This window comes from Ptychodera flava, chromosome 5 (assembly GCF_041260155.1).
Source record: "Ptychodera flava strain L36383 chromosome 5, AS_Pfla_20210202, whole genome shotgun sequence".
Classification (NCBI taxonomy): Eukaryota; Metazoa; Hemichordata; class Enteropneusta; family Ptychoderidae; genus Ptychodera; species Ptychodera flava.
In genome coordinates this window covers 41,353,841-41,371,464 of record NC_091932.1, presented here as the reverse complement: position 1 = coordinate 41,371,464, position 17,624 = coordinate 41,353,841, and the positions used below count along the sequence as shown (strand labels likewise).

General features: G+C 37.1%; 1 protein-coding gene across 1 annotated transcript; it reads right to left on the bottom strand.

Annotated features, from left to right (window-relative positions):
- Positions 1-3,712: 3,712 nt before the first annotated feature.
- On the bottom strand, positions 3,713-17,624 carry LOC139133967 (KH domain-containing, RNA-binding, signal transduction-associated protein 2-like). Its single transcript, XM_070700791.1, has 8 exons — positions 17,381-17,624; positions 16,079-16,203; positions 15,747-15,863; positions 14,974-15,120; positions 6,192-6,587; positions 5,649-5,719; positions 5,397-5,470; positions 3,713-4,908 (listed from the first exon to the last, which is right to left on the bottom strand). The coding sequence occupies exons 1-8, from the start codon at positions 17,475-17,477 to the stop codon at positions 4,784-4,786; spliced, it is 1,152 nt and encodes a 383-aa protein (XP_070556892.1). The 5' UTR covers positions 17,478-17,624; the 3' UTR covers positions 3,713-4,783.

Below are 17,624 nucleotides of genomic sequence, written 5' to 3'. Positions count from 1 at the left end.
TCGAATGACATGGTCTCGTTTGCAGAACAAAGGTTGGTGGGAAGTTCTGCGTACATGGGATGATATTAAAATGTAAAGACTGGATTGAAAACTTTCAATAGGTGTAAACTTTAGTTTCAAACGTCGTTTGTTTTGTGCGAATAGGGTGACTAGTTCAACCTCGATCCATGGCGGAGGCCTGGTCAACTGGGACCAGGGCCGACGCAACGTGTCCACACAGGCAATTTGCGTCGGACCAAATTTTGCGTCGGCCCTGCACCCCCCCCCCCCCCCCCCTTCTCACCGGGACCAAACTGTGTCGGCCAAAGGCCGACGCAGCGTGTCCACATTGGTTTTTTACGTCGGCCCCGGCCCAGGTCCGGCCCTACACCGACGCAAAGTGGTCAGTCTGAACGGGGTAAATGAAATCTGTGTATTTGAAAAACCTGTACTTACTCTATATGTAACTTGGAAACTTTATTTGCTAATCATATGGTTGATTGGGAAACTAGCTCAATCAGTAGAAGCCCTCTTTTTTCATTAGGTTGCCACATTGATCCATAAACTTCATTCAGGACAACTTCAGCTCTGTTGAAAAGCAGATCATTTAAATCTAAGACAAGATGAAATGTACTTTATTGCCATTTCTCGTTCAACTACATTCCTGCCAGATTTTGGTCTGATGTAACACTCTCTCTTTCGTAAATCAATCTGAAAGATTCATGAAGACTGAGGATGTCCATTGTAAAACACTTTCTTCACAACCATCTCAATTCAGTTTAAAAAATTTGCATGAAGATAACTCATGCCTTCCTCCCTGGCACTGTCAAAATGTGAAGTGCACATTGTTATAACTGCCATTGTACGCAATATACACAGGGTCTACAGGCAACAAGTAAGCTTGGCACAAGCTAATTCCAATTTTTTCTGTTAATGTAAAACTTTATTCTTCTGTCTGCACACTTTGTTTTATATGTTGTATGGTTGAAGCTGGTTTTAATGGTTTATTGCATTTGGGTTTCTTCATGATACAAATAAATGATTTCAAAATGATGTACTAGTGACTGCTTTTGAACAGTAATCATGAATTCAACAAGAACACGGGAAATGGTTTGCTAGAGAAGATTTACAGAAGTCATACCTGCAAGATATGGTTTCCATGTATTTAACGCAATCATAGCATACAGAAATGCTGGCTGCATATACCATTATACAGGTCATCTTGGATTTTTTAAGCAGCAGAACCTGCAGGAAATACAAAGCATATTAGAGTGTGTATACTTATGATCCTGCTTCACATTACGTTTACAACAAAAGATGAAAAATTGAGAAAACTGCATTGCCTCCAGTGTTTCCTCAGATTCCCTGCTAATTTGGTCTGGGACACATGGTTTCCCATTCTGTGGCAGGAGCAATAACAATGAAAAAGTGATGATGGCTTTTGTTGCAGATATTAAAATTTGAGATGCCTTGCTGAAATTTAAGCTCAGCTTCATAATTCATGAATTCAGTATTTTGCAGCACAATAGCATTCAATAGAGCAATAGAAAGATGGAGCAAAATCAGTAATAATGATGAGAAAAAATGAAAACCATCAAATGCTTTCGCTTAATATATTTTCTAAGAATCTTGGTACTTCAGCATACGAGTATCAGAGATTTCTCAAACTGTGAAATTTTGTTGAATGAGTTCCATTGCAGAAACAATTTTTACAATACAAGATTACAAAAATAAACTGATTTCAATACTCCTTCCAAGCAGTCTCCTGTCTGTTGTACATATGTCTGGTATATGCCTTGATCAACTTCATGCTTTCTATCATTTTCCTTTATGTATTTTCTTTCACCTTTTACTGCAATTTCATTCATTTATGATTTGCCCACAGGTTCGATATATGGAGACAATGCAGTTATAACTGATTACCAAAATGCTATCGGTTAGTCAAAATGACTTTAATCAAGTCATGTTAAACTAGCAATATTTTGGTTGCTTGCACTCTCCTACAAGTACTTGAAGGTTCAATACTGTTTATTTGAAGCACAGCTGCTAGTTCTCATTGTAAAATTATCTTGTCGTCCCCCATTTAAGAGCAATCAATAAACATCAGAAGCAAACTTCTTCTTAGAAATGTAATATCGAGATTTTAATAGAAGCTGGAAACAATGCGAACTACTGTCACATTCTTGGAAAATTTTTATATCCTAGATTATATTCAGAACAATATTGGCAAATGAACCATTTAAACTTGCACGATAATATATATACAGCTATACAGCTTTAGGGACATTTATGGAGATTTATATTCACATCTAACATTACATGCCACACTAACTTAGAATGAAAAATACCATTATAAAAATGTACATTACCTTTAGTAGTTATACCTGGTACCTGGCCTCATGAATTTTAAATCAATGTCTGTGACATGAGTATTGTTCACTGGTGTGAATTAAGTCCATTTATCTCTTCTTGAAATGACTGCTTCACTTTTTAAGGACCTCGGTTAGTGCCTTACGGCAAGCTCCCTCAGCATTAGGAAGTTTATATTTACAGCATCCATTAGCATATTTAATGCAGTATACATACAGCATTTCATGGGTGTTCTTTCTACATTTACCAGATAACAGTAAAGTATGGCTAAAGCTACTCTAACACACAAACATTTCTGTGCATATGTACATGATTCATTAACAGACAGGGTTGCCACAGCATATCATATTACACAGGCCATTCTGCGTGAGTAAACAGGATTCTATTTGGGGTCACATTTTCAATTCAATGTTAATTTAAATTTACTGTCAAAACAAAAGATATTCTAAAAGCATCAGTGCCCTTTCATTAAATATTGCAGAAATAAGCAAATGAAGATGGATTTGAAATATTTGTCACATTAGAAAGGCAATGTTATAAATGATATGCGGGGAAAAAAACGTGTGTGGTTTGAGGTTTTAGGAAAGTGGAACCAGATTCTTCAGGTGTATTCCATATCAATGGTTATATGGCCCTCTACGTTCTTCGTAATTCAGATCACTTGACTGCATTCAAAGAAAATTGCAGTCCTTTTCACATATTAAAATACATGCTTTTTGAAGAGAAAAAATGGGTAGCACTTTCTGTCTTACGAAAAAATCCAGGTAGCACTATGTATCTTTCATCTTGCACCAATGTTTACATGTAACAAAGCTTGAAACCCACTATTACGTGTCACCGAATTCACTTTTACCAGAGTACAAATTGTACTGGCGCAAAAATTGGCTTTGGAATGCATGTGGGACTTCAACAAAAAATCCACATTTTATGCAACAGCAAACTGTTATTACCATATGGCTTTCGAGAAAAGTATATTTCAAGAAACCTCTTTGACAATTTAATTGTATGGAAAAGATAGCCTTACAAGTCTATTCAACAGAGTATTAAATTTTTATGATATGACAGCATTTTGAGTTCTTCACGTACAAAGGAGTGGAGATAACAAACATCAAATTTGTAGGGTCTCATTTTTCTGAACCAAGAGTTGATCTTTCAAACTTCTGAGGCCGAGGAGACAAAAAATGTACCATGTTCAGCTACGGCAGCATAATAGGTTTATCATATATGTTTATAGCCAAAGGCATGAATAACAAGATGGATGTTAACCTTGTCATTAATGACAGCAATCACAACTATGCTTAGGAGGCACACTTTGAATTAATTGGAAGGACGTCATTATTACATTCAATTAAGAGGCAAAGTATATGGCAAAACGGCTTTATTCATATTTCACACAAAAGCCAGAAGTTGGAGACAAGTAAAAATAGACATAACATCAAGTGTGTGGCAGTTTATACATGTACTATTGGAAAGGATTCTCAATGCATTTATTTTATGTTCCCTCTAAGTTCATGAAAAAGTAACTCTTTATTTTATGATAACAGACAACATGTTCATGTTACATACAGAACAATTAAAATTCAACACTGGTTTATCTTTTTTTCAGGGCAAAGCCCTACTGGCCTAATCTGTGATGAAATTATTGAAATATCAGGGAGATTAAATGTGACAACAATTTAGACAACACATGTCTCAATGTACCAAGGTCATGAGATGAAACTAAGTTCGGTCTAACTTGCATATGAATTTTCTATCTGTTAACTACAATACATTTACCACCTTTCTGAAAGAAAAATGTTGACATGATTTAAGATTTTTATAAGATTTGAACTCTTGACCTAGACACTTTTAACCTAAGTGAGAAATAAGATTATACAATCAGTGGTAAGTATTACTTAATGTTATAAAAGATTACAAACACTAAATGGTCACTTGAGGGGTTCAACTTGACAGTTATCGCCATATTATCTAAAATGTAACATTTAAATATCCTACAAAAACAAAAATTTTTCTTAGATAAAAATACATGTAAAATTTGTGATCTTCTCGTTTTTCAACTCATTAGGACTACCATACATATGAAGTACACATTTCACCTCAACTTTACATCTTTAAGTTAAAATATGCTCACAAGACAAATTTGTCAACAAACATATCTACTTTTATGCATTTCTAATCAACGTTATAAAATGTCGGATACATTCAAACAGCAAAAGGATTTTATCTCTCACTTGTTCAGTTTATGATGGTCGATGTTACAATGTGGTTCAGAGCTATTAGTAAAGCTGTAAAGAATCAGCTTGCCATGAAATGTTTTGGATGGATGAAAAAGCTGTAAGATATTTTCCGTGTCATCGTTGAGACACTGTCCACAGATGGAAATTTACAGGTTTGGAGGCAGTTATTCAGGGTGTTAAAAACCTTTCAGCTTACTTTAGAATCGGTAAGGGTGACTCCTGCCCACACCATGTTTCATGGCTGGTGATTTGAAACGAGAAGGCCCACCACTGGCTCCACCGGTTGAAGTGCCACCACTGCCCCATCCTTGGTTGCCACCACCTACAGAAAAACATGATATCATGAATTTAGTTTGTATGTCTGAAGTGGCTCTCACTCTTACATCTTTCAAACACATTATTTCAATACCAAAATTTTATGTTACACTTTGCCATTATGCACAAAACACGTACTAAAAGACAATTTTTTAAAAGTAAACAATATACATCTCACCTTTTGTTATTCGACATACACAAAAGTTGCTTATTAGTTTTTCATGGTAGTAAAGTAGATTATTTTATTATACTGACACCTAGAAAGAAGACATCCAAGCCCCATTAGCTACAATAAGGAGGGCGCACAGTGCTTTCTTGTAGCACTATATAAACTTGTGAACACTGGACAGATAGTGCCACTCCAATTTTTGAAGCTCAAGCTCTTTAATGACTTCTACCGGTAGTTGTAGTTCCTGCGAAAACACAGTGTGTACTCACAGGAACTACAGTAATGACTGTTTAACACTGGATGACTGTTTAACACTGAGGACTTACCAAAACCTGATCCATAATTTCCACTGTTATCCCCTCCTGTACCACTGTAGTCTTCGTAATATCCTTCATTACCACTGAAAGACAACAACAACACATCAATACAGCCCTGCATGTGTCATTTATCATCATGATTTACAGGACAATGGGACCAAAGAAAGTACAAATTTATTGTCTGATAAAAAGGTCTGGTTTTCCTGGACCTTTCCTGACTGGATTTACTCCATGAATAAAGCCAAAATGAGAGTTACTCACCCACTGGTGTCACCATATGACTGATCATAGGACTGGCCATAACTCTGATTGCCATAGGATTCATCATATCCCTGAAAACAATGAAATATTCGTCAATCTTCGTCTAATTACAGCAGTTATTTTTTATTCTTATAAAATATCGAACATTTTGAATGATTTATCAAAAATCATTGATGACAATATGGCCATGCGTCAAATCTGGAATTTAAATGGACTCAGGCAATGAAAATAACAACATGCAGACATACCGTATACCTAAGACTATGTGTATCATTGCACGCATACTTATCCATATGCATACCACATCATCAAAGTTGGAGAGCAACATTTGATTTTAGAATTTACCCAATATCACAGGGTGAAATGTTTGGATGCATATATTTTATCATATCACGTTACTTGTAAAATCTTCTTACATATACTGAAAAATACTTAATTGAGATCCTTCCATAATCTTTTGTATAAGATTTAATTTACTGATGTAACCTACTGAAATTTTACTGCAAGGATTATTACAAACAAATGAACCAGTTTTTTACTTACATAAGATTCTTGATCCATCATCTGTTGGTTTCTTGCACCACCTGTGTTATCAAACTGTTGAGGGCCACGCTGTCCCCCTCCCATACCACCTCCCATACCACTTCCTCCTCCCATACCACCACCGCCTCCCATTCCCATACCTCCTCCCATACCCATGCCCCCTCTGCCAGATCCAAAGCCTTGTCCCCTTGGTCCTGATTGTGCTTGACCCCTCATGGCCATGCCTCCTCTTTGGCCTTGCATGCCTCCTCGGCCCATCATTCCACCCCTTCCTCTCATACCCTGACCACCAGGGCCACCTCGTCCTCGACCTCTTCCACTCGGTGGTGCATCTAGTGTACCATTGATGACTGCTAGCTCTCGTAACTGTTCTTGCCTGATTTCATCATTATTGTCCTTCAAGAGGAAAATCAAAGTTATTTCAGACTTTTTATATTTAAGAATTTTTGGGTCATCACTAGGGACGTGATAGTTACGTGACATGTGATAGTTCTACTACCGTACTTTGTGAAGCTGAAATAAGGTTACCAAAAATGGAATTCAATAGTTTTGATCTTGTGCACGTACGTTCATTTGCTACAGAGAACAATGGTTACAATAAGACCTCGTATGTATAACACTCAGAACACTGAATAATATCAAAGTTCCTGCTCAGACTTCTCCATAAGGACTTAGATGGTAAGACCATACAGTGTTTTCCAGAAAAGAAAAAAATAATAACCTGACACATTGAGAGAAGTCAATGAAAGTTATCCTTCCTATGTAAATTGCCCACAGGTGTTTTTACTCTTTGGGAAAACTGAGGGGCTTCACATTTACATAACAATGTATAATTAGCATATCCCTTTGATGTGAAAGGATACTCTTTTATATGTTTATTCAAATATGAACAGATTGCTTAAAAATAGCGCCAATGGCACTTGATCACAACTGGCACATTGTGAAACTACTCTATCTCTGGGTACACCTGTACATGAAATACTGAATGGGTAGGTGCTGCGGGTTTGGAGTTTGTCAGTAAATGCACACAGAAAACAAAGTCCCGAAGTAGCGAATTCCAGCCATTTTCAAACCACACTGTTTGTCAGTGGGGTAAGCAATATTCGCAAAAATCACATTTCCAGGCTAATAGACTATGTTTTACGAAATCACACGTCCTTATTACAAAATAAAACAATCTTTGTCTAACTGCTGCTCCGTTTGGCTCCATTTTTCGGAATCGGAACCTTGGAATTAGTCTGAATATCTCTACCAAATATCAATGCAGTCTGTTCAGCGGTTTTTGACTTTTTGTCGTTTACGGAAAATGGACACTGTCCACCACCGGTTGAAGCTAACCCTATATCACAACTTCCAGATGTGATAATGACCTATGGTCATTATGTTAAAAAAAAACCCGCCAATGGCGCTTGGACATAATGACTGCCTAGTATTATCGGCATTTATCAACAACCACACTCACTGTGAATTAGACAGACCACGAAGTCAATGAGCAACATATAGCTGAAAGACTATTTTTCACATTGCGATTTTAAGCTCATTTTTATGAGAAAAGAGACATGTATATGTATATGGAGAAAAAGCAGAAGACATATTTGTAAATTGTGTTATGTAGGTCATTTCCCCCACACTCATCATGACCTGAGTTCAATTAGTCTAGAACATTCTCAAGGTCACTGCCCTTAATGACCTCACAACCTTGAATTCAATTAGTCATGTTTGGAATGTTCTGGAAAGTTGATTAGTTGTGTAAGGAGATAATTTTAGAACAGTAATTAGCATGTCAATAAAAGTTCTAGATTGTTCTTATATGCCTTTATAAAAGGGACGTGCACAGCTTCCAGTCAGACTTTTGGGATCGTGTCTCTTGTGTGTTACTAAACTCCAGCAGTAGTCATTCTCAAGACTTTTCAAGACCTTCACTGTCAACGCTGGATTTATACTGTGGTCTTTGTGCAGCTTCAAGCCTGCAAGCCAAAGGACTGTTCATTCATCCGACTGACTGTTACAACTCTGAGACTGGAGCTTTGCCGTCCCAGCTGAGATAAGTAGTCTGTACACTTTTAAAGCTTGTACTCTATCCCTGACTTAGCAATTAGTTTTATTTTCGTAATAAATTTTGTTTAAACGTTAACTGCTGAGTTCACCCTTTTGTTCGTTTTCTCTGCACGTAACAAATTGGGGGCTCGTCCGGGAGACGAACATTTTGAGCCGTTTGACAACATTTTGCCAGCCTTTTTAAAACTACTGTATACTGTGAACTCAGCGAAATTTAATCATGGCGGAATTTAAACCAGAGGAAATGGATGACCTTGATCAGGACACATTTGATTCCCTCAGAAAAGACAACCTCATAACACTGGCCAATTTCCTTAAAGTAGATGTCAAAAGATCTATGCGCAAGCGAGAAATACAGTTCAAGATTGCAAAACATTTAGTTAATTCAGGCCATTTTGAGGAGTCTGCCTTAAAAGATTATGAACCTGAGTCTTCCTTTGAACTCAGAAAATTAGAATTAGAAATGCAGACAAATTTGGAGATCAAGAAACTAGAATTACAAATAGAAAAAGAAAAAATACAAATGCAGTTAGAAATGGAAGAAAGACAGAGAGAGAAAGATAGGCAGGAAAGATTAGAAATGAAACGTTTAGAGCTTGGACAGTCAGGAAAATCCTTCCCTTCACACGGTTTTGACATCACTAAGCATTTCAGGTTAGTCCCCCCTTTCCAAGAAAAGGATGTTGATAAATATTTCCTTCATTTTGAGAAAATTGCTCAGAGTCTGAATTGGCCTAAGGAGTCCTGGTCTATGCTTTTGCAGAGTGCTTTGGTGGGTAAAGCCAGAGAAATTTACATTCAGTTGTCAGTAGAGCAGGCTTCAAATTATGATTCTGTGAAGGAATTAATTCTCAAGGGCTATGAGTTGGTGCCTGAAGCTTACCGTCAGAAATTTAGGGATTGTGAGAAGGCGAAAGACCAAACTTATGTTGAATTTGCTCGAACAAAAGAACAACTGTTTGATCGTTGGTGTTCTTCTGAAAAGGTCAGTCAGAATTATGACAAATTACGACAACTTGTTTTGATTGAGGAATTTAAGAGGTGCATTCGGAGTGACATCAAGACGTTTATCAATGAACAAAAGGCAGATACATTGGAGGTTGCTGCACGTTTGGCCGATGATTACTCATTGACTCACAAATCTTCATTTCTCAGCAAACCATCCCAGTCCTTTTCCTACAGAAACAATGCAGGTAAATTTAACTCCTCCTTTTCATCCAAGAATTTTTCAAAGGAGAGTAGAAAATCAAATGACATCAGTTCACAGAGTTAAAGTAACACTTGCACATCATCAGATCCCAAGTCTCAATACCCATCTGGCAAACAGTTTGGTACACTTTCTTGTAATTATTGTAAGAAAGACGGCCATTTAATGTCAGAGTGTTTCAAATTGAAAAGAAAACGTGAAGGTCAAAGTGGTCAAAGTGGATCTAAGCCAACCGGCTTTATTTCTTCATCAACTCAATTAGAGTCTAATAATGTGTGCAACACATTTTCTGAGGTTAAACCCCTCTTATCCCCAATTAATGAGGTCAAGGTCAATTCTTCTCAAGATAGCATTATGGGTATTTTCGAACCATTTATTCATGATGGTTTTATATCACTTTCTAGTGATTTTTCTTCCGCTACCCCTGTCAAAATTTTAAGAGATACCGGGGCTTCCCAGTCTCTTTTGTTGGCAGATACCCTGCCGTTTTCTGAAAAGTCATTTTCAGGTTCTAAAGTTCTTATTAAGGGGGTAGATTGTAATGACTACATTCCTGTTCCTCTCCATAATGTCTATTTGTCTTCGGACTTTGTTTCTGGACCTGTGGCTTTAGGTATTAGGCCTTTTTTGCCTTTTGAAGGGATTCACCTTCTTCTTGGAAACGACCTTGCTGGGGACAAGGTCATTACTAATCCACTTGTGACTGATAATCCTAGTTTAGATCAGGATCCAGAGCCAATTGAACAAGAGATACCCGATTTATTTCCTTCATGTGCCATTACTCGAGCCATGTCAAAGAAAACTTCCGAGAATCAAAATACTCTCAAAAATAATGTCACAGATGTTGACTTAAATGACACCTTTCTCAGTCAGGTGTTTGACACGGATCATTCCGTTATCCCTCGTGGATTTGAAACTTCCAGTAAAACTTCTGCTGACCAAAGTCAGACATTTTCTAGATCAAATCTCATTGCAGAACAACACAAAGACCCAGATATTTTGTCTTTGTTTGACAGGGTAGATGATGAAGGTAAAACTTCAGATAGCTCTGTTTCCTATTATACAAAGTCTGGTATTCTCATGCGTAAATGGAGACCTCCAGATGTTTTGGTTGATGACGATTGGGCTATAAAACATCAAATTGTGGTTCCAAAGCCCTACCGTGCTGAAATATTGCGCCTGGCCCATGAAACGCCCTGGGCTGGTCACTTAGGAGTCAGGAAAACTTATCATAAAATTCTCAGTCACTTTTATTGGCCTAATCTCAGGCAGGATGTAGCACATTTCTGTAAAACTTGTCACACATGTCAAATGGTAGGAAAGCCAAATCAGACCATTCCAAAGGCCCCTTTACAGCCAATTCCTGCATTTCAAGAACCATTTAGTAGGATACTAATAGACTGTGTTGGGCCCCTACCAAAAACAAGATCAGGAAATGAGTACATGTTGACAATTATGTGTACATCAACTCGGTTCCCAGAAGCCATACCACTGAGAAACATAAAGACAAAGACTATAGTGAGAGCTTTAGTCAAATTTTTTCACTTTATTTGGCCTCCCTAATGTGTCCAGTCCGATCAAGGCTCCAACTTTATGTCTGGTATTTTTCAACAAGTAATGGATCAGCTAGGCATTAAACAGTATAGGTCATCCGCCTATCATCCAGAAAGTCAGGGTGCTCTTGAGCGATTTCATCAAACTTTGAAAAACATGATTAGGACCTACTGTTTTGACACAGAGAAGCAGTGGGATGAAGGAATTCATTTTCTGCTCTTTGCTGTTAGAGAGTCAATTCAAGAGTCTCTTGGTTTTAGCCCATTTGAGCTTGTATTTGGACATACAGTCCGTGGCCCACTTAAGCTCGTTAAAGAGAAATTCCTATCAGACGATGATGATTGTCTGAATATTTTGCAATATGTGTCAGATTTTCGTACAAAACTCTCTAAAGCATGTGAATTAGCCAGAGAAAATCTTGAGTCATCTCAGCAGTCAATGAAAACCAGATATGATAAAAGCACCTCAAAACGGAAGTTTGAACCAGGTCAAAAAGTTCTTGTTCTACTTCCAATTCCTGGCAAACCACTCCATGCTCGTTACTTTGGGCCATACCTAATTGATAAGAAATTGAGTGATTTAAATTACATCATAATAACACCTGACAGGCGAAAACAAAAACAGCTATGTCACATAAATATGCTTAAGCCATATTTGGATAGGGATAATCCTACTATAACTCAGCCTGTCAGTGCAGTCAGTTCAAACCATTATGAAGATAGTGATACTGAAACTGACTTGAGTGAAAATACTCTAAACTCAAAGCTGGGCTCGGTCAAGCTTCAGAACTCAGAAATCCTGGAGAAGCTGGAGTCTACAAAGTTGGCACACCTCCAGCCAGAACAACAACAACAGGTGAAAGAACTGCTCCATGAATATAAACACCTGTTTCAAGATGTTCCAACGAGGACAAACGTCATCTATCACGACGTTGATGTTGGGGACAGTAAGCCTGTAAACAACATCCATACAGACTGAATCCAACAAAAGCGAAATATCTCCAGGAAGAAGTCAAATACCTGCTGGACAATGACTTTATTGAACCCAGTAAAAGTAACTGGAGTTCGCCGTGCATACTTGTTCCCAAATCAGACCACAGTTATCGTATGTGCACGGACTTTAGGAAGGTCAACACTTTAACAAAGACAGACACTTTCCATCCCGAGGATTGATGACTGCATCGACCGAGTGGGAAAAGCCAAGTATGTGACGAAATTTGACCTACTGAAGGGATTTTGGCAAGTCCCTCTGACGGATCGTGCTCGTGAAATATCCGCCTTTGTTACACCAGACGGATTGTTCCAGTACAAGGTGATGCCATTCGGAATGAAGAACTCTCCGGCAACGTTCCAACGGATGATCAACGACGTCATATCCGGGCTAGACGGGTGTGCAGCCTACGTTGACGACGTCGTCCTGTATAGTGACACCTGGGAGGAACACATCAAGCTCATGCGGAAGTTCTTTGAGAGACTGAGCAAAGCAATGTTGACTGTCAACCTTGCCAAATCTGAGTTTGGTTGGGCAAGGGTAACTTACCTCGGACATACTGTAGGACAGGGTGATGTAAAACCTGTTGATGCCAAAATCAGTTGCCATTTCAAGTTTTTTTTTTGTTTTTTTTTTTTTTTTTTTTTTTTTTTTTTTTTTTTTTTTTTTTTTTTTTTTTTTTTTTTTTTTTTTTTTTTTTTTTTTTTTTTTTTTTTTTTTTTTTTTTTTTTTTTTTTTTTTTTTTTTTTTTTTTTTTTTTTTTTTTTTTTTTTTTTTTTTTTTTTTTTTTTTTTTTTTTTTTTTTTTTTTTTTTTTTTTTTTTTTTTTTTTTTTTTTTTTTTTTTTTTTTTTTTTTTTTTTTTTTTTTTTTTTTCTTTTTTTTTTTTTTTTTTTTTTTTTTTTTTTTTTTTTTTTTTTTTTTTTTTTTTTTTTTTTTTTTTTTTTTTTTTTTTTTTTTTTTTTTTTTTTTTTTTTTTTTTTTTTTTTTTTTTTTTTTTTTTTTTTTTTTTTTTTTTTTTTTTTTTTTTTTTTTTTTTTTTTTTTCATTTTATTATTTAATTAATAAAACCTGTTGATGCCAAAATCAGTGCCATTTCAAGTTTTCCATACCAAACTGCAAACGACAACTGATGCGCTTTCTCGGTATGGCTGGTTACTACAGAAAATTCTGTCCAAATTTCTCCACAATTACTGAGCCTTTGACTAACTTACTTAAAAAGAAAGTAAAGTTTGTTTGGTCAGAGCAATGCCAACAGGCATTTGATACACTTAAAGCCATACTGCAAAGTGCCCCAGTGTTGTCTGCACCAGATTTCACTTTGCCATTCAAATTAGCTGTAGATGCTAGTGATACGGCTGCTGGTGCCGTTTTATTGCAAGAGGATAGTCATGGTGTAGATCATCCTGTTTGCTATTTTTCACGCAAATTTAACAAATCCCAGAGAAACTACTCTACAATTGAAAAAGAGTGTTTATCTTTGATATTAGCTTTACAGCATTTTGAAGTTTATGTTACTTCTTCAAATCAGCCAATAGTGGTTTATATTGATCACAACCCTCTTGTTTTTCTGCAGAAATTTAAAGGCAAAAATCAGAGATTGCTAAGATGGAGTTTAATGTTACAGGAGTTTAATCTTGATATTAGACATATCAAAGGCAGAGACAATTTAATTGCAGACTGTCTCTCTCGTATTTAGAGTTTATTGTTGTTCACTTTCAAGAAATTTTACTTTAGAAAAAAAAAAAAACATTTGAGTACTTAAATCTTTTTCAAGATTACATTTGTAAAAGAAAGATTTTTCTTTGAAAATTTTCTTTTTTTGAAGAGGGGGTGTGTTATGTAGGTCATTTCCCCCACACTCATCATGACCTGAGTTCAATTAGTCTAGAACATTCTCAAGGTCACTGCCCTTAATGACCTCACAACCTTGAATTCAATTAGTCATGTTTGGAATGTTCTGGAAAGTTGATTAGTTGTGTAAGAGAGATAATTTTAGAACAGTAATTAGCATGTCAATAAAAGTTCTAGATTGTTCTTATATGCCTTTATAAAAGGGACGTGCACTGCTTCCAGTCAGACTTTTGGGATCGTGTCTCTTGTGTGTTACTAAACTCCAGCAGTAGTCATTCTCAAGACTTTTCAAGACCTTCACTGTCAACGCTGGATTTATACTGTGGTCTTTGTGCAGCTTCAAGCCTGCAAGCCAAAGGACTGTTCATTCATCCGACTGACTGTTACAACTCTGAGACTGGAGCTTTGCCGTCCCAGCTGAGATAAGTAGTCTGTACACTTTTAAAGCTTGTACTCTATCCCTGACTTAGCATTAGTTTTATTTTCGTAATAAATTTTGTTTAAACGTTAACTGCTGAGTTCACCCTTTTGTTCGTTTTCTCTGCACGTAACAATTGTTTGTTAAGTGACAATCATATATGCATCTCTTGAAATTTTGTGGTTATAAGGTATAACAGTAGTGTAAGAATAATGCTAAGTTAATGCTTTTGATGCCCAAAAGACCATAGAAATCTCTTATACTTCGAATCAGCCATCCTGCATGTTTCTAACATTCATCAAAACCTCATTTCTGTTCAATAACTCATAAAACAGTCCACATTGCAGGATTGGTGTACATTCCAAAACTACATATATGAAAGACCCCTAAAATCAATTAGATAAAAAGGGGGGTTAGAAATTTCCCAAAACTATCTAACCGGCGCTCCGTTTGGCTCCATTTTTCGGAATTGGAACCTTGGAACCAGTCTATGTATCGGTATCAAATATCAACGCAGTCTGTTCAGCAGTTTTTGACTTTTTGTCGTTTACGGAAATGGACGACATCAAACACCAGTTGAAACCACCTCTATATCACAACTTCCAGTTGTGATAAAAACAGAGGAGTTACTAATCTCTAAGAATCCTCATGGAAAACCATGCCACTCATGAACTTTTCAAGCTATAGTAAACTGAGTACTTACTGGTACAAGGTATTTCTTGATTTCATCAAGTGCATAGCCCATCCTGGTATGTGCTTCACCAGGCAAGGCGTAGACTTCAACCATCACATGCAAATCCTCATTCAAATGAGCATACTTGGATGAACTGTCTTTCCGGAGTTCATCCTCCTGTTGGTTGACATAGTAACAGTGCATTACACACCCTAATCTCACTTTGAATTTATGAACACTTTACAGGTACAGAACTTTTTTACATATATGAATTTTGGGAGTACTTTCCTATGCAATGTTCCTTTTCCGAAAAGAAGACCTGGATTTTGAGATAACCAACCTTCTGCAATTTTGTTTTCAATGAAGCAGCAAGAACACTTTCAATCTGTTAAAGAGTTGACGTTTTTCAAAATTTCCATAACTTCAAGCATTTATACTTGTACAAAGATTCTACAAAAAACTTAATTCCTATACTGCATTTTCTGTTGCAGGTATGATTCAAACACTTTTCAGTGCGTGTGCCTTTCCCTATCAACATGGACAAGACATAGACAACATGGAAGACACCAACAATGTGCCTTGAAGTATGATTGCCTTCTGATGGGTGATGTTTCTGTGATATCCGTCAACATAATATGAAATAGATATGAAAGATTAAATTCAGTGTGATACCCATTGAAAGGCAATCTAAGTTTTAACAATAATTATCTATAAAACAATCTCTCACTCTGTGAATTTAAATCAGTTTCAAGTTATTTATTCTAGCTCAGTTGCTATTGGATTTTATTATGTCATAAACTTACTTTGCTCTTGTCCCTCATAGAACCTTTACCCAAAATAGTAATTCTTGATCCGGTATCTTCTTGTAACCTTTTCAGTGAGTTTCCTCTTGGACCAAGAATCTTTCCTACAAAGTTAAACTGCAAAAGACAAAGAAAAAAAAGTATTAATGAGGAAGATAAGGGTTTCTTCCTTAAAAAGGCTGTTAAAACCGATGTACTCTCCAAAAACTAAAAGCTCTCACGATCTTAACATGTTCACCTCCAATTGCTAGTAAACAGGTCCACAATCACCATTGACAACAATAGGTTTGGGCCACACCATGGTGGTGAAAGGGTTAAGCAAGTACACATACCTTAGGATGGTCTCTGACAGGAAGCAAGATCTTTTCAACAAGTTTCATTGGCTTGTCTTTAGTCAACTCCAAAAACTTTGATTTTGCCTTCTCTGGGTCTTTTGCGTCTTGCACTCTTGTCATTTCTGTGGAATAAATGAAATGTCACAATCAACTGCATTACTACTGGTAATCATGAAAGTTTTGGTGCAAGGCTGACAGCTAATTAAGAATTACAAGCTAATGTTAGATTAAAAATCAGGCCAAGTTGTCATGGGAACTGGTTAACTTCAACACGGAACAATCCAGTTACTTATGTAATCTCACTTCATAAATCTGGTAGCAAAACATAAAAAATATGGAAGACAGACTTCAAGGAAGCCCTTACCCCACCTTGATTTCCCAAAGTGTCTTTTGCAGGAAGGACAGTGTGTGATGTTTATATGCACTGCATTAGTTCCAAATTCCCGAGTGGGTAGGTGCCCCCCCCCCCTCCAAAAGTAATGCCCCTCAATATTTCAGGAGGGCTCTAACATAGAAGAAAGTCTTGACAGGGTGTGGAAGGAGATGGCGGCTTCTCGCATTACAGGAAAGTCTTGCCAAGACAGGATGTGGAGGGCAAGTAATTTCCTATTTCCGCCGCTGTCATAATTGCTGCAATAATTGTAGTCCTATGGCCCAGTGGGCATAGCCAGTGCTGGTCTGATAGTGATAGGACTTCAATTACTTTAGCTACTAATATTGTGCGGTGATATGTTGTAGTTGAACATTGTGCATGCACCTCGACTTTCATAGTTGCATATACATTACATGCACAGCAACTTCACAACGAATTGAAATACTGGCTACATATGTCAATGGTGCTCTAACGACATGTTGATCTACGCTGCTTCTGAAACACTGCAATGCCAGTCCACAGTACAAGCAGTGGATTTCTGATACATGCAAGTTAGTTGCTATTAAAATCTGGATAGCACTATGATGGAAACTGTTTGTAGGAACACGGAGTAAACTAAAAAACTCGACATCTTTGAACTTTATCATCACAGCACGCTCCATAAATATCGGATGAATAAATCGCGTAAACAGTAAATTGTTGGCACGTGGTCGCCATCTTGCGTACGCCATTTTACATTTTGTTAGGTTAGAATCATCACAGAAGACCTTCATGGTAGTATTGACGCGAATTTTGAGTTTTCCCCCTTACTTTCATCATTACTAGTTCCGGTTGTACAGCACTGGGTACTGCTTCAAAAGTATAAAGTCTTTGATTTCACAGGAAATACGACCGTGTGCAATGAGACAAAGAACGCAGTGCTTTACCTTCTGTGACTAGCTTTGACGCATTTGTGTAGCCCGCTTTGTCTAATTCCTCTTTCTCCTTGAACAACTCTTCCAGATACTTTGAATCGTCTGCCATTCTTGTAATTATGTGAATTTCTCCCTTATAAGACGATATATTACAGACGGTTACCGTAGTTCGCTAAACTGTCCACGAGTTGGGGCTTGATAGGTAGTCCTGCACGCACAACTGAGCTCACAAGCCGGTCTGACTTATGATCCCGCT

Coding starts and splice junctions, on each gene's coding strand:
- LOC139133967 (XM_070700791.1), bottom strand. CDS start 17,477: ATGGCAGACGATTCAAAGTATCTGGAAGAGTTGTTCAAGGAGAAAGAG. Junction 16,204..17,380: donor GTCAAAGCTAGTCACAGAAG/GTAAAGCACTGC, acceptor TTTATTCCACAG/AAATGACAAGAGTGCAAGAC. Junction 5,471..5,648: donor TCATATGGTGACACCAGTGG/GTGAGTAACTCT, acceptor GTTGTCTTTCAG/TGGTAATGAAGGATATTACG.